Here is a 20,018-nt window from a genome sequence, read left to right on the forward strand (position 1 = left end):
CTGGTGTGTGTTTATTTACTGTTATTTACAGATTAATCATGGAAGGTGTCTCATAGACGCCTGACATGATTAATCTAGGACTTATTGGCAGCTATGGGCTGCCAATAACTCCTTATTACCCCGATTTGCCAACGCACCAGGGCAAATCGGGAAGAGCCGGGTACAGTCCCAGAACTGTCGCATATAATGTATGCGGCAATTCTGGGCGGCTGTTGGCTGATATTGTTAGGCTGGGGGGCTCCCCATAACATGGAGCTCCCCATCCTGAGAATACCAGCCTTCAGCCGTATGGCTTTATCTGGCTGGTTTTAAAAATGGGGGGAACCGCACGCCGTTTTTTTTAATTATTTAATTATTTATTTCACTACACAGTATAGACACGCCCACCAGCTGCTGTGATTGGGTGCAGTGTGACACCTGTCACTCAGAGTGGGGGCGTGTCTCACTGTAACCAATCATAGGCGCTGGTGGGCGGGGAAAGCAGGGAATACGAAATTGTTTAATGGGCGGCCGGCTTTTTCAAAACAGTAAAAGCCGCCGGAGCAGTGAGAAAGCCGTGCAGCGCCGGGGATCGGGGATTGGTGAGTATATGAGAGAGGGCTGCTAACTTCAGTTACTCAGGAGATTAGCGGTCACCGGTGAGTCTTCACTGGTGACCGCTAATCAGGACGCGACACAGACAGAGCCGCAGCATCACAATGAAGTCGGGTGAAGTTCACCCGAGTTCATTCTGACAGTGCGGCTCTGTCTGTGTCTGCTGTCATCTGCCATTCACCGCTGCTACATGGCTGTCTGTGTCTGCTGTCAGCGGCCATGTAGCAGAGCTGAATGGCAGATGACATAGTAAAAACGCATCCCTACACATTACACACGCCTGGCAAGTCAATAAATAAAAAAAAAAAAGGTGCCCAATGCATACGTCACAGAACACATGATCTAAAGGATCGCACACAAAATTGACCAATTTAACATAGACTACTAACGCTCGTGTGACAGCAAATGAACGACCAACGTGAAATCTCATAGATCCCGTATGCAACCTGGGCGTGTCACATCGCAAATGCGATTGTACAACTAATTGCAACGTGTAAAGTGGGCTTAACACATATATAATGTCCTACCCCCTGCATATTCTAAGCTGATGCCCGTTAGTGACTTTCATTGTGTTGTGCCTTGTATTTAGCCCAAATATAAATAATTAAAAAAAAATGACGTGGGGTCCCCCCCTATTTTTGACAGCCAGCTGGGGTAAAGCAGACGGTTGCAGCCTATAGACCACAGCTGGCAGCTTCACCTTGGCTGGTGATCCAATTTGGAGGTCACCCCAAGCTGTTTTTTTTATAATTATTTATAAATAATTAAAAAAAAAAGTGGGATCCCCCTCAAATTGGATTACCAGCCAAGGTAAAGCAGACAGCTGTGGCCTGGTATTATCAGGGTGGGAAGGGCCATAGTTGTTTGGCCTTTCCCAACCTAATAATAGCAGGCCGCAGCCGCCCCAGAAGTGGCGCATCCATTAGATGCGCCAATTCTGGCGCTTCGCCCCAGCTCATCCCGTTGCCCTGGAGCGGTGGCAAACGGGGTAATAAATGGGGTTGATGCTAGATGTGTAATGTCACCTGGCAGCAAGCCCAGAGGTTAGAGATGTCACAGCATCTAAACAGATACCCGACATCACTAACCCAGTCAGTAATAGAAAAAAAATAAAGACGACAAAAAAAATTTATTTGAAAAAACACTCCCCAAAACTTTCCCTCTTTCACCAATTTATTGAAAATAAAAAAAATTCCGGTCCACCGTAATCCATTTTGGAGGTTCTGGACCTTCTAGAATATGGGGGGCACGCTCAGGGAACGTATCCCCCATTTTCTGGAAGAGCAAGCTCTTCCTGTGAGCAGTGTGGGTGCAGTAATCTGAGAATACTGCACTCACACTGCCCCGGTCCAACCTAGGGCAGAGTGACCTGCAGTAACCTCATTCCAGAATATGAGGGGCACGCTGAGAGAATGTATCCCCCATTTTCTGGAACAGCAGGCCCTCCATGTGAGGAGTGTGGCTGCAGATTACTGCACTCACACTCCCCCGGTCCACAGTACAGCAGTTGCGGTAGTGAGCTCAGCGTCCCTGCTTGCAGGGAGCCAGCTGACAGCCGCTGTCTGCGCATGCGCTTCCCGCTTTTCAGAGGGAGGCGGAGTGATCGCGGAGACGGAGCGGCAGCCAGGTACCGGGGAAGACCGGGGGCTGGGGCTGATGGGGGGGGTTGACCTGGCAGGACGTGGGGACGACTTTTCTGTCGCATGTGACGTGTCACATGCGACAGAAATGAGAGGAGGATAAATGCGGCCGCGCGCTACTGTGCGCGTCGCCATCTTGGATGCTCCGGAGGGGAGGGGGGATTGCTCTGGAGAACTGGATGGGGCTCCGGGGGACCAGAGATCTCCGGTGTACCGGAGGAGGGCTCAGAGGGAGGACATTTCCCTCCGATCTGAAATGTTTCATCATTTCAGATCAGAGGGAAATTAATGCAGAGGCGGCGGCGGCAGTTTTCGGCGCGCGTCGGCGCCATTTTGGATGTCCGGTGGGGGTGGTGGGGGTTGATTTCTCCGGTACAGGGGGCTTTGGGGGCACTAGGGGCTTATATTTCTTTATCATCTGACATGTTTGATCATGTCATATGAGAAAGAAATCAGTATTATTTGCCTTTTTTTTTTTTTTTTTTTTAATGTGACCGGCGGTATACGGTGTATACCGGTGATCACATTATCGGGGTCCAAAAAAACCACCCCGATTCATAATCTTGGGGGTCTCAGCTACCCACGGTAGCTGAAACCCCCGTGATTTTCCGTCACTGTGGGGCGCTACAAGCTTTTTCCGGCCTGACGTCTCAAGACGTCGAAACAGAATAAGTACCCTGTTTTTCCGACGTCTTGAGACGTTAGGCCGTCGCTATGGGGTTAAATACAATTTGCCTAATAATTCTGCACACGGTGTATATGTTTCTCCTTCTTTTGCAATATGGTGTCTGCCGTGTTCCCAAATTCCTTCCAAAGCCTAAAATAAACTTTTGATAAGAACAAGGTCCTGTTTTTTTTCCACTTATGCCCTTCCTCTTCTGTTCCCTGCTCAGGTGGCTCGTTGCAAGCAGCTAATCTGTGACCCCAGCTATATTCCCGACCGAGTGCGCAAGGCTGGTCAGGTGATCCGCGTCATCTGCATCCTCAGCCATCCCATCAAGAACACCAACGATGCCAACTCCTGCCAAATTATCATTCCACAGAACCAGGTCAATAGAAAATCAGGTGAGAGGGACATGACAAAAATAAGAAAAACGTGGGGATGTTATATACGGTAGTACCATGGTATCTGACTGGTTGTGGAACTGTGAATATCTCATTATTGGTGATGATTTTAACCCTGCGTACATCTCCCCGCATAGATATCTACGTCTGCATGATTTCATATGCACACAACGTGGCGGCACAAGGCAAGTACATTGCTATCATCAGCACCACAGTGGAGACGACTGAGCCCGAGAAGGAGATTGAGCCGGCGCTGGAGCTCCTGGAGCCTATAGATCAGAAGTAAGGGATGGCACAATCAACTGTATGTGTATAGGGGTGCGGAAGGACATAAATGTAGGAATTTTAGGTTGCAAATTGTGCACATAAATGGGTGAAAATGAGTCTTTTTAAACTTAACCATTGTGAGGATAAGGAGATCCTGGACCCTGAACAACACTTCTATAGGAAAACTCCGGAGAGTCACAGATCCATATGTGCTGCTCTTGAATTCTCACTGCTATTTCTCATTTCAGGTTTGTCGCGATCAGTGATCTGTTTGAACCAACTGAAGATGGATCGGAAAGTCAGGTAAGTGCCCCCCGAAATAGGCGGACTGTCACGAACCACCGGGGGGGTCCCTCAGAAATCCCCCGCGCTGGCTACCAGTACGTCACAATCGGGGGGTAACAAGTGGGGGTCACCCCTCCTTTATACCTCCCGACCGACAGACAGAGCACGTGACGCGCTCTCTAGCGCCCCTCTTATAGTCAGGCCAATTATGGAATTGCCCGACAATAAGCAAGGAGGCCGCTATACTACTTATGCCGATTATTGAAGGGCCCCCGGTGAGAGTAGGGTATATATTCCCCCGACCTCCGCGGGCGGAATATATAAAACCTCCCCGAATCTCACTGGCCTCCCCACAATAATCCTTGGCACAACTCGCTGCCACCAACCGCTTCACGGTAACTATTAGCTGAACACACAGACGTGGGATTCAAGATCGAGATAACAGAACAGCCCAAGATTAATTATATAATTTAATCAGCCTAAAGCACACTAGAACTACAATATATACAATAGGGAATCTACAGAATATACATATGTCAGAGTACAGTTACAGATAAAGCATGGTTTACAAACAGGCATACACAGTTCCAGCAGTTACCTTGTGCGTCTGGCCACAGGGGGGCGCTGTAGACCAGGTTTCTAGGATCCTTCCCACAGATGTTTCCTACACGTGACCCCCGGCGAAAGAACACTGGAAAATGGCCGAAGTAGGGTTATCAACCTGGGCAAATCCAGGTCCCCTCCTACCTTAGTGACCTCAGAGGGAGCACTGCTCCACCCCTGGCTGGAGTTATGGACAATATCCACAACATGGAATATGGGCCATAACTTTGCCTGGGAGCGTCGTAGGCGGACGCCAACGCTCTCATTGTGACAGTTATGAATTTAGCTACAGAACGAGAGGACTCATGACTTGTCTACTAGTTCCCCATTGGCGGATATCACGCCTGGGGTACTTCCCAATGTCCTACTCCCATAAAAAAGGTGTGCCAGCATCGTCCGCATGCAGAGACACCATTTTTATGGTTGCCATATTTATCGGAAATATGGCTTGCGAGATATGAACCATATTTTACTGGAGTCGTTCTGTCTGGATACTTCCAAGCTTGCTAATTAGATAGCAGCCCCTACCACAGGGTCACGGCAGGGAGTCATCCTGTGTCCATTGTTCCCACATCATCTAATCTCCATATCACAGGAGATGGCCATGGAGGTGTAAGTGGAACACAGACCAGTTCCTTTGACACCTATCTGCTAAACAAACCGTTTATCCCTGTGGTAAATTTTCTGATTGAAGGAGTTGTGTGAAGGAAAGGGGGGGTGACACCAGGAGAGGGCTTCCTGACATAACTTGAATATCATGATTTATCGTCATATCTCCGGATTTACCTCACACCTCCCCCCTTTTGAGGGCGCTAGGGGGCAGCACACTCCGGTGTTCCCCCGTGCGCCCGTCCGCGACCTCTCCTTGTCGGGACAGCCCGTCTGAGTTACCGTGGTCACGGCCCCTTTTGTGTCGAATGGTGAAGTTGTATTGCTGGAGCGCCAGGCTCCATCGCAACAACCTGCCATTCGTCCCGGAGACAGTGTGTAACCAGCTGAGGGGATTGTGGTCCGTCTCCACGATGAAGTGGCGCCCGTATAGATAGGGTTGCAGACGCTGCAGGGCCCACACTATGGCCAGGCACTCCTTTTCCATCGTGGAATAGGCCACTTTCCTTGGTAACAGCTTCCTGCTCAGGTACAAGACTGGGTGCTCTTGGCTCGCAGAGTCCACCTGGCTGAGCACCGCACCGAGGCCGAAGTCACTGGCGTCGGTCTGTACTACAAACGGCCGCGTGAAGTCGGCTGCCTGTAGCACGGGCGGGCTGGACAGGGCGTCCTTTAGGGCCCGGAAGGCTGTCTCGCAGTCCACTGTCCAATCGACTGCAGAGGGCAGCTTCTTCTTGGTGAGGTCCGTCAAGGGCTTTGCCAGGCTACTATAGCATGGAACAAACCTCCTATAGTACCCAGCGGTCCCCAAGAAGGACATCACCTGCTTCTTGGTCCTGGGGGTGGGCCAGGATGCGATGGCTTCCACTTTCTCAGGCTCGGGCTTCAGTGTTCTCCCGCCTACCCGGTGACCGAGGTACTGGACCTCGCTCATGGCCAGCTGACACTTTCCCGGCTTGATGGTCAAACCTGCCTGGTGGATCCGCCTGAGCACCTGTGCTAGATGCTCTAGGTGGTCCTCCCAGGTGGGACTGAAGACGGCAATGTCATCCAGGTACGCGGCCGCGTACCCTTCAAGTCCCTTGAGCAGGGTGTTGACCATCCGCTGGAAAGTGGCAGGGGCATTCCTCATCCCGAATGGCATCACCGTGGACTCGTACAGTCCAAATGGGGTAATAAAGGCAGAGCGTTCCCTGGCCTTGCGAGTCAGGGGGATCTGCCAATATCCCCGGCTCAGATCCATGATGGTCAGGTACTGAGCCCCGGCCAACTGATCGAGCAGGTCATCGATGCGTGGCATTGGGTACGCATCGGCGACCGTGACAGCATTGAGCCCCCTGTAGTCCACGCAGAACCGAGTGGTTCGGTCCTTCTTAGGGACGAGGACTACAGGCGAGGCCCAAGCGCTGTTGGATGCCTGGATCACCCCCAGCTTCAGCATCTCGTCAATCTCCTGGCGCATGTGTTGCTGCACCTCCAGGGAGACCCGATATGCTGAACGCCGGATCGGGGGATGATCCCCAGTGTCCACGTGATGGACAGCCAAGTCAGTCCTTCCGGGCTGGTTGGTAAACAACCCCCGGAAGGGGTGTAGGGTGGCCCACAGCTGGGACCGTTGGTCCTCCAAGAGCTGGTGGCCAACCTCCACATCCTCAATGGATCCGCCTGCCCTAACCTGGGCTAGCATATCCAAGAGGGTTTCCGCTTCTCCCTCCTCGGGCAGGTTGCACACAGGGAGTGCACATGCCTCCCGCTCATGATGTGCCTTCATCATGTTCACATGGAAGGGCTTCCGCCTTCCACGGGCAGGGTCCAGGGTGACCAGGTACGTCACAGGGTTGAGCTGCTGGTACACGAGGTATGGGCCTTCCCAGGCTGCCTGAAGCTTGTCCTGTGGTACGGGGACCAGTACCCACACCTTTTGACCCACTTGGTAGGTCCTCTCACAAGCGTTCTGGTCGTACCAACGCTTCTGATCGGCCTGGGCTTGAGCCATATTGTCGTGTACCAGTTGCGTCAAGGCCTGCATTTTGTCCCGGAAGCGCATGACATACTCGATAACCGACACTCCAGGGGTGGCTAAATCCCCTTCCCAAGCCTCTTTCACCAGAGCCAGGGGGCCCCGCACACGTCGCCCGTACAGGAGCTCAAACGGTGAGAATCCTGTTGAGGCCTGTGGAACCTCCCGGTAAGCAAATAACAGGTGTGGGAGATACCGCTCCCAGTCACGCCCGTGGGAGTCGACCAACATCTTAAGCATTTGCTTTAAGGTGCCATTGAACCGCTCGCACAGGCCATTAGTCTGTGGATGGTACGGGCTGGCCACCAGATGTCGCACCTGGACTTGCTTACAGAGGGCCTCCATCAGCTGGGACATGAATTGGGTCCCCCGGTCAGTGAGCATTTCCTGGGGAAAACCCACTCGGGAGAAAATCTCCAGCAATGCGGTGGCCACCTTGTCAGCCCGAATGGACGACAAGGCCACTGCTTCTGGGTACCGGGTGGCATAGTCCACTACCGTTAGTATGAAGCGTTTCCCGGAGCTGCTGGGGATGGCCAGCGGGCCGACCAGATCCACAGCCACCCTCCTGAAAGGCTCATCGATGATTGGCAGAGATACCAGTGGGGCTTTGGGGTGTGGCCCCGCCTTCCCCACTCTCTGACAGGTTTCACACGAACGGCAGTAGGCAACCACATCGGCCCCCATTTTTGGCCAGTAGAAATGCTGGTTTAACCTGGCCTTGGTCTTAGCGATCCCTAGGTGTCCGGCCATCGGAATCTCATGTGCGATCCGCAACAACTCCGTCCGGAACGGATAGGGTACCACCAACTGTCGGTCCCTGGGCCACGCCTCCGGTGAACCCTGCTGGACCGTGACCCGGTACAGCCGTCCTTGGTCCCAGACCACTCGCTCCGGGTCCGAGGGAGGCTGTGCCGCCTGCTCCTTTAGAGCTTTCAGGCTGTCGTCAGCTTCTAACGCTGCCTGAAACCCCTGACTAGATGTGGCCAGAATCGACTCGGCTGCCACTTGGTCAGAAGGGGAAGAGCTATCGGACCTCCGGGAGGCCCCTTGGCTTCCAGCACTCCCACTGCGGGTGACAGCGGCCACAGCCGCTGCGACCGTGGGTCGTGCCTGCTCCTCCTCCGTTCCTGACCAAGTCGCCGGTTCAGGCAGACCTACCTGGCTTCCTGACACCCCGGTTGTGGGGGAACCATGTACCGAGATCTTACCTGGGAGCACTTCCGCTCCGGGACCGGCCCCAATCTCACCTGCCTGTTCCCCTCCTGCAGCAACAGAACCCCGCTGTGAAATCTCTGGGGACCCCACATTTGCTGTGGTAGCCCCCACCCCACACACTGGTCCTCCCCCTGCAGCACCCTGCTCTCTGCTTATCCCTGCAGAGGGCAACAGATCCCAGCTCACTGGCTGATCACTTGTAGAGGCATTGTCACACCTTTCTCTGACCCCCTCCCCTGTCACAGCTGCAGCTGAGTGTGTGTCTATGGTGTCTATGCAAGCAGAAATATCAGAGTTCACTCCCTCCTCCCTTACATCATTCATAGAGAACACATTAACATTGTCAGGAGTCATGTCAGTACTGGCTGAAGGTTCAGCCTTTGGGGGGGGCCCAAACTGGGAGGTTATCTGCCCCAAATCTGTCCCAAGTAGCACATTTGCAGGGATCCGATCAGTTACCCCCACCTCTCTCACCCCTCGCCCTGCGCCCCAGTCCACATAAATGCCAGCAACAGGCAGCGCCGGGTCAATGCCTCCAATCCCGGAGACAGCGAGGGTTTTTCCAGGGATCAAGTCTTGGGGGGACACCATCTCAGGCCGCACCAGAGTCACCTCCGAGGCGCTGTCTCGCAGTCCTATGGTCACAGACTGGCCGACGGTGACAGGTTGGAAGCTGTCCAGGGACCTACCACCACCCCCACCCACACAATACACCTTGGGCGGCCCTTGGGACGGGGACGGAGCCGGGGCCTTGGGACGCTGAGGGCACATGGCCTTGAAGTGTCCAGGTAAGTTGCACTGGTGGCACCGTCTTGGTTCTGCCACGGGCCTGGAGAGGGGAGGTGAGGGGGACACCCCCTGCAGTCTAGGGGCAGGTGGGGCAGTCGCAGAGTTCATCTTACCCCCTCTCCAGGTGCTGCTGGTGGCTGCTCTCCTGGCCTCAGGAGCCCGATTGTTGGTGTAGTCATCGGCCAGGGCAGCTGTAGCCGTGGACCCCTTTGGCTTCTGGTCTCGGATGAACTGGCGGAGATCCTCAGGGCAGTTCCACAAGAGTTGCTCCGTGATGAACAAGTCCAGGATCTCCGGTCCGGTGGAAAGCTGCAGGCCCTGGGTCCAGTGGTCGGCAGCTCGGGCAAGTGCCCGCCGGTGGTCAGCCCAGGAGTCCTTTGGTCCCTTCTGCAGGGTCCGGAACTTCTTGCGGTAGGACTCCGGAGTGAGGTTGTACTGTTGGATCAGGGCCCGCTTGATGGTGTCGTAGCCCTGATCTGCCTCAGTAGGCAAGTCCCCAAGGATTTCCAGGGCCTTACCCCTTAAACGGGGGGTCAGGTATTTGGCCCACTGCTCCTTGTCCAGATGGTGCTGCAAGCAAGTCCGTTCAAAAGCAGTCAGGAAAGAGTCCAAGTCTCCATCCTTCTCCAGCACTGGGAAGTCCTCAACACGGACCTTTGGAAGTTTGGTGTCTTGAAGGTCACGTGTGGCTGATGAGGGCCGGAGCTGAGCTAGCTGCAGCTGGTGGTCACGCTCTGCCTGTTGCTGTCGCTCTTCACGCGCTGCCTGCCGCTCCGCAGCCTCAGCCTCACGCGTTGCTTGCCGCTCCGCAGCCTCAGCGTCACGCGCTGCCTGTCGCTCACGCTCGGCCATGAGTATCTCGTAGGTATCCCGGTCTCCAGCCATAAGCCTGGCCAAGGCAGCTTGAAGGAGGGCCTCTGCACCTCTCAGGCCGGAGGGATTGGCAAGTGGTGATCTGCGGCACGCTGCAGAGCCAGGTGATTCACTGTCCATTTCAGAGCAGAGGACTGGCATCTGGCTCGTTGAGGACCCTTGGGCGAGCTCCTCCTCATTTTGTCCAGCAGTGCCAGGTTGTGCGATGTCCTCTGCAGAGCTGTTCTCTGGCGTCGGGCTCTTGGAGGGCTCGTGGACAACCTCCTCATCGTCTCTGGCCTGAGCATCGGCCATTCCTTTGGCTTTGCTCCTGGTGCCATCAGCCATTCTTGCAGACTTTTGGTCACTGACACGGAACTGACACCTGATGCACCCACACACCTTACAGTATCTGCACTCTGACACTCTAGTGTTGGTCTGGTCTGAAGATCCCAGCAGCCACAGCTGCTGCAGGCAGTCTTTAGTGTCTGGGAGTATGGGTCTCACACTCACACACACTATTATCTCGATCCCACCGCTATGCCACCAATATGTCACGAACCACCGGGGGGGTCCCTCAGAAATCCCCCGCGCTGGCTACCAGTACGTCACAATCGGGGGGTAACAAGTGGGGGTCACCCCTCCTTTATACCTCCCGACCGACAGACAGAGCACGTGACGCGCTCTCTAGCGCCCCTCTTATAGTCAGGCCAATTATGGAATTGCCCGACAATAAGCAAGGAGGCCGCTATACTACTTATGCCGATTATTGAAGGGTCCCCGGTGAGAGTAGGGTATATATTCCCCCGACCTCCGCGGGCGGAATATATAAAACCTCCCCGAATCTCACTGGCCTCCCCACAATAATCCTTGGCACAACTCGCTGCTACCAACCGCTTCACGGTAACTATTAGCCGAACACACGGACGTGGGATTCAAGATCGAGATAACAGAACAGCCCAAGATTAATTATATAATTTAATCAGCCTAAAGCACACTAGAACTACAATATATACAATAGGGAATCTACAGAATATACATATGTCAGAGTACAGTTACAGATAAAGCATGGTTTACAAACAGGCATACACAGTTCCAGCAGTTACCTTGTGCGTCTGGCCACAGGGGGGCGCTGTAGACCAGGTTTCTAGGATCCTTCCCACAGATGTTTCCTGCACGTGACCCCCGGCGAAAGAACACTGGAAAATGGCCGAAGTAGGGTTATCAACCTGGGCAAATCCAGGTCCCCTCCTACCTTAGTGACCTCAGAGGGAGCACTGCTCCACCCCTGGCTGGAGTTATGGACAATATCCACAACATGGAATATGGGCCATAACTTTGCCTGGGAGCGTCGTAGGCGGACGCCAACGCTCTCATTGTGACAGTTATGAATTTAGCTACAGAACGAGAGGACTCATGACTTGTCTACTAGTTCCCCATTGGCAGATATCACGCCTGGGGTACTTCCCAATGTCCTACTCCCATAAAAAAGGTGTGCCAGCATCGTCCGCATGCAGAGACACCATTTTTATGGTTGCCATATTTATCGGAAATATGGCTTGCGAGATATGAACCATATTTTACTGGAGTCGTTCTGTCTGGATACTTCCAAGCTTGCTAATTAGATAGCAGCCCCTACCACAGGGTCACGGCAGGGAGTCATCCTGTGTCCATTGTTCCCACATCATCTAATCTCCATATCACAGGAGATGGCCATGGAGGTGTAAGTGGAACACAGACCAGTTCCTTTGACACCTATCTGCTAAACAAACCGTTTATCCCTGTGGTAAATTTTCTGATTGAAGGAGTTGTGTGAAGGAAAGGGGGGGTGACACCAGGAGAGGGCTTCCTGACATAACTTGAATATCATGATTTATCGTCATATCTCCGGATTTACCTCACACGGACCAACCAAGGCTTCATCCTGACGTCCAGTTTTTGTTTTGTTTTTTTATCACAAAAAACACCCAAATGATCATTTTTCATTAAAGGGAACCTGTCATTAGGTTTTGGCCTTCTAAGCTAAAACTAGCGCTTGTGCTGCATTCTATAAAGGTGCACATTAACCCCCCCCAAAAATACCTTTATAAAATCTCCTGCCCTGTATGTAAATTGTCCAGTCCGATGGGCATCCTAATCTGCGCCTCCTGTCCCTCCTTTTGCGCTCCTCCTGTGCTGACTGACATGGATGACGCTTCGGACGCCATACACGTAGGCGGGCAAAATCTCAATATTCCCGGCTAGCACAGGCACACTTTGCTCTGCCCTGTTGCGGGCAAAGCCGAAAACATAGTTGCGTCTGTGTGAATCGGCGAGTTCTCTGCGTAGGCGCGAGATTTTGTATCCTATAAAAAAACTGAGTTCACAATCCATTATGAATGTGAAAATATATTTAGCTTTATTAAATCAGAAAAAGGATTCTAAAAAGTGATATAACCATACATATGGAGGTACAGGTGTGATACACCAAAGATGAAATACATGACACGGGTACAAAATATAATAAGGGGAAATGTGAAGCAGATGGCCACAAAGAGCTGATCATTACATATTGAGTATAATACCAATGCTGCTGACAATACAGTTGATCCTAATATGGCTGTCAAGGGAGGAATTTGGGTGAAGACTGCTAATGAAGTCTTCGTTTGGGATATCCAGAGACGGTGCCGTATTAGCTGTATACCAGTGCCGATATATCAATGTATCAGACAATGAATACATAAGACATGTTCTCCTTGAGCCAGCATCACCAACTGAACTTGTGTATTGGAAGACACCCAATTATACAGAAAAGCTACTTCGGCCTTGAAGCTAAACAGGGAGTTCTCCACTCCTTAATTTCTCACAGCATCTTGTAAAACACATCTTTGTTCCTTGCATATTCTTTCTGTGTGAACATTACTGATAAGACTTTTGCTCATTATTGGAAAACTTCCATTATTTGTACATCTGTTCACTTATCCTTGGTAACCCCTTCATGACTATACATCTTTGAACAGGGAGTATTATAGATCTGTGCAATTGCTACATAGACAGACAGATTATTATACAACTACATCTACATTTTGATTATTTACATACACAGATATTCTTATTACGTTTAAACAAACAAACTACAGCTCAGGCGACCTCCACATGGCCACAAGAGCTCCAAAGATCTCCTATTTCTTAAGGATAAAGTAAAGCAGCTGGTAAAATGGTAATACAAAGTATCAACAAGTTTTTTTCTTGCTGTCCCTGTACCGTTCAGTGAGTCACCGACCCCAACGCGCGTTTCGCGTAGGGCTTCCTCGGGGAACCATGACACATTGTGTGACACATTGAGTTTATATATGCTCCAACTCGCATGCACACAGCTGAACCACCATCTTACAGAAGGGCAAATGCCCATAGCCCGGATAGGACAGCAGGCAACCACCCAGCTGCTAAATGGTAGGGGAAAAAATAAAAACATTATAGTGAGGGGCAGAAGGCCATGTCAAGAAAAGACATAAGCTAATGACCCCCGCAAAATAGTCACAAAAACATAGATAATGTAGAGGCCATATACAGTATGCGTGCGCAAGACAAAAACGCCATCTTAATAAAGGGCAATTGCCAAAACAACTGTCAAAAAAGACCTTAACCTAATGAGAAAACGGTGACATTTTTTTTGTGCCCTAATAGTGAAGGAAAGTAGACCATAATACCTATAAAAAGAGGGGACATAGGTCACAACCCACCCCTTGTGGATACATAACCAAGGCGTAAGATTTTGCCTGGTGATGTGGATGACATCACCCACTTCATCAACATCGCCGGGCAAAATCTCGCTGCAATTGTTTTTCACAAGGACCTGAGTTCTATATGAAACGTAGCATATCAGCTAGCATTGGGACCATGCGCTTTCCGTTTTCCACATGGAGGAAGCACGGACCAAAAATATGTGGGGGGAATGTTATGATTCAGGGACCGAGGAGGATCGAAAAATGTAAATGAAAAAAGTAACCAGAGTGGCTAAAACCTTAACGGACTGCAGACCTAATCCTGACACACAACTAGAAGTAGGCGTGGGACGAGCCTACGATGACCTGGTCGTCTCGACACAGCCGGAGAACTAAATATTCTTACAGATAGCAATATAAGAAAAGCTAATCTGCCTCGGAGCAATCCCCAAAGATATAGCTAGCCCCCCCACATGTAAAAACTATGGTGATATAGGAAAACACAATACAAAGCTAGAAAACAGATTCAGCAAAGATGAGGCCTAAACTATCCATATAGGAAAGGATAGGAAAGAGCACTGTCTGCAGCCGTAAAAACCCTAATAAATACCAGCACGTCTGATATAGAATAACCCTGAGACCAAACGGCCTCTCCCCCACTATATCAGCACTCTGATGTTACTGGGATCCAAAAACACTAATATATATGAGGAACTGAATTAATACCAAGCATGACAAAACACAATACATTGCACAATCATGGAGCTGGGTATACAGGCACTCCCAGCAGGGAATGATCCAATTCCACCAGGAACTCCACACAGGCAAAATAGGAATCAAGCATTAGTATCAAAGCAGAAAAAACAACAAGAAAGTGGAAACAATCAGCAGAGGTACAAGACCAACTTATCAGAGAGGAGTTCTGGTAGAGAGCAGGGCTGGTTACAGAATGTCCTTAACACACAGGAGATACATTGAGCACCGGCAAGTAACAGCTATATAGCCCAATCTGACCCTGAATGCCAGTCCTCTACAGGTGTGTGGCTTTCATTCCACAAGTCAACTGCACCGCCACCACTGACCACAAGAGGGAGCCTCAAACTGGAAAACGTATTCACAACAGGGAAAACATTGACCAATAGGACTGTATAGATTTTTTTTTGGGGAAGGGGTAGAAAAGTGGCATTTTACTAGGGGGCTGTGGATACTGTCCTATTTTTTTGTCATCAGCTCTTATCCTCTCTATCACAGGTGTTCTGCTCCCGCTCCTACGACGCCACCACGCACTTCGAGACCACGTGCAACGACATCAAAGACATCTACAAGAGAATGACCGGAACAGACTTTGATTTCGAGAACATGAAGCGCAAGCAGAACGACGTTTACGGAGAAGACGACCAGTGAACGCGGGGAGGGGGGATGTCGGCGCAGGGGGTGGGTGGGTTAGCAGTAAGGTAAAACTGATAAAACAACTAGGGTTTTATGGAAGGAAAGGTTTAGACGAGCATGTCCGGGGGAACGGTGGCTTGCGATAACGCTGGAAATGGAGGAGGCACAGTAAGGGAAGGATGTGGGAACAAATGGTTAAAGCTTCCATTTACCCTTTTTTTTTTCAATCCTCAAGATTCCACGTTCATTTTTTTTGCGGTGGAACGTCAACCTGCCGCCACGTAAACAGAAATCCTCCCTGAAATGTTTACATTACCCATGCGTTTTCACATTCCCTCACAATATGATTAATCATTCACTGGTCCCGTAGGTCAGTGGTGGTCATGGGTTTACGTTTCGGAAGCTGCTCGTTTCGTCTTATATCTTATGTTATTGTGTGTACAGATATCATAAAACTTAAATTCTCAGGATAGAAAAAAAAACAAAACGTTCCAGTGGTGAAAACTGGAAATTAGCTCCTTTCAATGACCCCATATTTTTGGAGAGGACCTCCTACCACGAGTACGGGATAGGTGGACTAAGCAGCGTGCCTTCAGGAGAGACTCCTACAGAACATGTGTAGAGTAGGTAAGACGTAGAGGTCCTTTATCCCGCAAAGGTCCTTTAGGAAAATTCGTCTTTACTTGTGCGTTCCTTCCTTTCAAGCCGCCAGAACAATGGCTGCCGCCACATCATATCAAGGTTTTCACCTCTCATCCGTAGATTCCAGAGTCCGGCGCTGCTCCTTCATCGCTTCGTTCTCCTCCTCCTCGAGTGTTTCCCTAACGAGTGGCTTAAAAAGTTTCCCCTAAATTTATTATCTTCCTAATTTATTTAAGTTATTAGTGAACGGGGAAATACACTAAAAGCAAAAATAAATCACCGTCATCGGAGCGATGGGTTGCTATGCTCGTCATCTGGTTTTGTCCATAGCAACCGAACACTAAATTCTAAGAGGTTGCTACGGGCGCAAGGTCAGTTATCCCCTCTGGTCGTGTAAATAAAAAAGGTCCACTAACATTTCCATTTTATTATGTTGGGAAAGAACAACTACAACCTCACACTACACAGTACTACACTACGATACCTGAGGGGGCCGTGATTGTGACGGTTTTTCACTTCATGTGTATTTTTTGTCAATAGTCAGGGCAAGGAAGAGAATCAATCCATTCCAAGTAGGAGACATTTCCTTGTAGATTAAAGAGATCAGATTCATCATTTCGACAACCGTATCAACCGGTCCAGCTTGAGGCATTACTCTGGTTGCTATGGGCTTTGGTTCCTTTGAGCTTTGGTCGCCGTGGTAACTGGTTGCATTGAACTCCGATTAATTTGATCTTGATTGCTATAGATCCTAGTTGCTATGGACTGTAGTTGCTATGGGCTCTTGTTGCTAAGGGATTTGGTTGCTGTGGACTCTAGTTGCTATGGGCTTTGGCTGCTATGGGCTCTTGTTGCTATGGACTTGGATTGCTATCGGCTTTGGTTGTTAGGGCTCGTGTACCTATGTACTTGGATTGCTATGGGACTTGGTTGCTATGGGCTCTTGTTGTTATGGACTTGGATTGCTATCGGCTTTGGTTGCTATGGACTTGGATTGCTATCGGCTTTGGTTGCTATGGACTTGGATTGCTATTGGCTTTGGTTGCTATAAGCTCTTGTTGCTATGGACTTGGGTTGCCTTAGACTCTGGTTGCTTTGAGCTGTGATGGCTATGGGATCTGATTACTATCGGATCCTGTTGCTTTGTGCGCTGGTTGCTATGGGCTGTGGTAGCTATGAGCTGTGGTTGCCATGGGATCTGATAACTATGGGATCCAGTTGTTTCGAACTCTGGTTGCTATGGGCTGTGATTGCTATAAGCTGTGGTTGCCATGGAATCTAATTACTATGGGATCAGGTTGCTTCTAACTCTGGTTGCTATGGGCTGTGATAGCTATAAGCTGTCGTTGCCAGGAGATCTGATTACCATGGGATACGGTTGCTTAGAACTCTGGTTGCTATGGGCTGTGATTGCTATGAGCTGCAGTTGCCATGGGCTCTAGTTGATTTTCTGTCTGGACCACCAATCTGTATTTTTGGGCCTTATGAGATATATACTGTATTGGTCAACCTAAACTATAGAGCTGGACTCAGTGCAGGGGTTTCTCAGCACACCTACCCCCCCATTCTGTCATAACACTAAAGAGCAGCCATGTTTGCAGTCGTCCTAAGAATTGGACACTTGATGATAATTTATGGAAAAAACTTAGGTCTGAAAAACACAAGAAAAAGCTGAACTGTAGCCTTTGTGGTGTGTGGATCTCCTCTCTTGGGGTGGTCATCTCTGACCATGGATCTGGTCCTGCAGGGGGTTTCGATGTAAGCTATGTCACCTATATTGTGTTCACTGTGGACGTTGGATCTTGTCCCTTTTCAGTGTAGAGTTCGCGCCTCGTCTCCTGCGGTGGTCACTGTACAATATGGATCCTGTGTCTGGTGGCATCAACATTATATATGAACCCTTAAGATGTGTGAGACCACAGCTCCCTATATCATAGCCCCTACGGTGACCACCATCAGGTGTAATGGTCCTTTTTTGTGGTGGCCTCTATAAGGTATAAGAGACTTGTTTTGTGTTGGCCACAATGGGATATAAAGGTCCTGTTCTGTGGTGGCCACCATCAGGTATAAGGGTCCTGTTCTATGGTGGCCACCATCAGATATAAAGGTCCTATGCTGTGGTGGCCACCATCAGATATCTAGATCTTAATCTGTGGTGGTAACCATCAGGTATAAGGGTCCCGTTCTGTGGTGTCCGCCAACAGATATAAAGGTCCCGTTCTGTCAGGTATAAGGGTCCCGTTCTGTGGTGATCACCATCAGGTATAAGGGTCCCATTCTGTGGTGTCCGCCAACAGATATAAAGGTCCCGTTCTGTCAGGTATAAGGGTCCTGTTTTCTGCTGGCCACCATCAAGTATAAGGGTCCCGTTCTGTGGTGGTCACAATCATGTATAAGGGTCATGTTTTGTCGTGGCCACCATCAGATATAAAGATCCCCTTCTGTGGTGACCACCATAAGATACAATGACCCCACCATCAGATATAAAGATCCCGTTCTATGGTGGCCACCATCTGATAAGAAGGTCCTCTTTTGTGATGTCCACCGTCAGATATACGGGTCCTCTTCTGTGATGGCCACCATCAGATATAAAGGTTCCTTTCTGTGGTCTCCACTGTCAGGTATCAAGACTCCATTCTGTGGTCTCCACCATTAGGTATAAGGGTCTTGTTTTGTTTGGACTACCATTGGGTATAAGGGTCCTTTTCTATGGTGGCCACCATCAGGTATAAGGGTCCTTTTCTATGGTGGCCACCATCAGGTATAAGGTTATGTTTTGTGGTAGCCACCATCAGGTATAAGGGTCATGTTCTGTGGTGGCCACCATCAGGTATAAGGGTCATGTTCTGTGGTGGCCACCATCAGGTAGAGTCATGTTCTGTGGTGGCCACCATCAGGTATAAGGGTCATGTTCTGTGGTGGCCACCATCAGGTAGAGTCATGTTCTGTGGTGGGCACCATCAGGTATAAGGGTCATGTTCTGTGGTGGCCACCATCAGGTATAAGGGTCATGTTCTGTGGTGGTCACCATCAGGTAGAGTCATGTTCTGTGGTGGCCACCATCAGGTATAAGGGTCATGTTCTGTGGTGGCCACCATCAGGTAGAGTCATGTCCTGTGGTGGCCACCATCAGGTATAAGGGTCATGTTCTGTGGTGGCCACCATCAGGTATAACGGTCATGTCCTGTGGTGGCCACCATCAGGTATAAGGGTCATGTTCTGTGGTGGCCACCATCAGGTAGAGTCATGTTCTGTGGTGGCCACCATCAGGTATAAGGGTCATGTTCTGTGGTGACCACCATCAGGTATAAGGGTCATGTTCTGTGGTGGCCACCATCAGGTATAAGGGTCATGTTCTGTGGTGGCCACCATCAGGTATAAGGGTTCTGTTGTGTGATGTCCATCATTAGATATAAAGGTGCTCTTCTTTGGTGGCTACCATAAAATATAAAGGTCCAGTTCTGTGGTGGCCACCCTCAGGTGTAGGAGTCCTGCTCTGTGGTGGCCACCCTCAGGTGTAGGAGTCCTGCTCTGTGGTGGCCACCTTGTAGATTCCGGTTCCTTCTGTGGTGGTGGGCTTCTTCCAGATACGGCTTTCTCCGCTGCTGTCTGTACTCTTTGATTTGAGCCTTTGGTTCTCGTTACTCTCTATTTATCGGCCTCTTTGCATTGTCGCCCCTCCCCCACTATACAATACACATCTTCTTACTAGTAGATATTATTCATTTACTGTGTTTGACATAAACAAATATCAATTAAAATGTTGTGGAAATTCTGGGTCCTGTGGTTCTTAAAAAATAGATACGAGTTATTAGAGGTGGATTTCCAATTACAAAAGTAGACGTGTCTTTCCTGTCACCTCGGCTTCTTCTCTAGTGAACCCCCGTCCTGTGCAGCCCAGCACACACACAGAAGTGCCACACGCCACGTGCAGATTTGCCTCCTTTTGCATTACAAAGGGTGAAATCCGTGATCAATTTCACACAGTAAATTGTAAACACCAAAGAAGAAAATTGAAAACACCAAAATTGCTTTTTTTTTGGTGCCGCGTCGCGCACACAATATGCAATCAGAGGAGATCACAACATCATATGTGCCTTCACAATGTGACGCTCGGGCAAGGGATCGCCGGCACGTGGCGCAACTAAGATGTTACAACAGGAATGGAGAGGAAGGCCCTAACGGTAGCGATCGCCGGCACGTGGCGCAACTAAGAGGTTACAATAGGAATGGAGAGGAAGGCCCTAACGGCAGGGATCGCCGGCACGGGGCGCAACTAAGAGGTTACAACATAAATGGAGAGGAAGACATAACTGTAGGGATCGCCGGCACGGGGCGCAA

The 20,018-nt window shown here is 50.1% G+C and overlaps 1 protein-coding gene across 2 annotated transcripts in view; it reads left to right on the top strand.

Moving 5' to 3' along the window:
- Positions 1-19,449, top strand: part of GDI1 (GDP dissociation inhibitor 1) — a 95,680-nt gene extending 76,231 nt beyond the window's left edge. The window contains exons 8-12 of one of the 2 annotated variants that reach the window (XR_012725320.1): positions 3,128-3,299; positions 3,437-3,581; positions 3,815-3,869; positions 14,898-18,609; positions 18,642-19,449. Coding sequence is in view for 1 of the 2 variants with exons in the window: in XM_075324607.1 (XP_075180722.1) it covers positions 3,128-3,299; positions 3,437-3,581; positions 3,815-3,869; positions 14,898-15,050 (525 nt within the window). In the remaining variant the exon portion in view is untranslated. Of the gene's footprint in view, positions 1-3,127; positions 3,300-3,436; positions 3,582-3,814; positions 3,870-14,897 lie in introns of both variants that reach the window. The other variant, XM_075324607.1, reaches the window with a different exon arrangement.
- Positions 19,450-20,018: the final 569 nt, after the last annotated feature.

This window comes from Anomaloglossus baeobatrachus, chromosome 9 (assembly GCF_048569485.1).
Source record: "Anomaloglossus baeobatrachus isolate aAnoBae1 chromosome 9, aAnoBae1.hap1, whole genome shotgun sequence".
NCBI lineage: Eukaryota > Metazoa > Chordata > Amphibia > Anura > Aromobatidae > Anomaloglossus > Anomaloglossus baeobatrachus.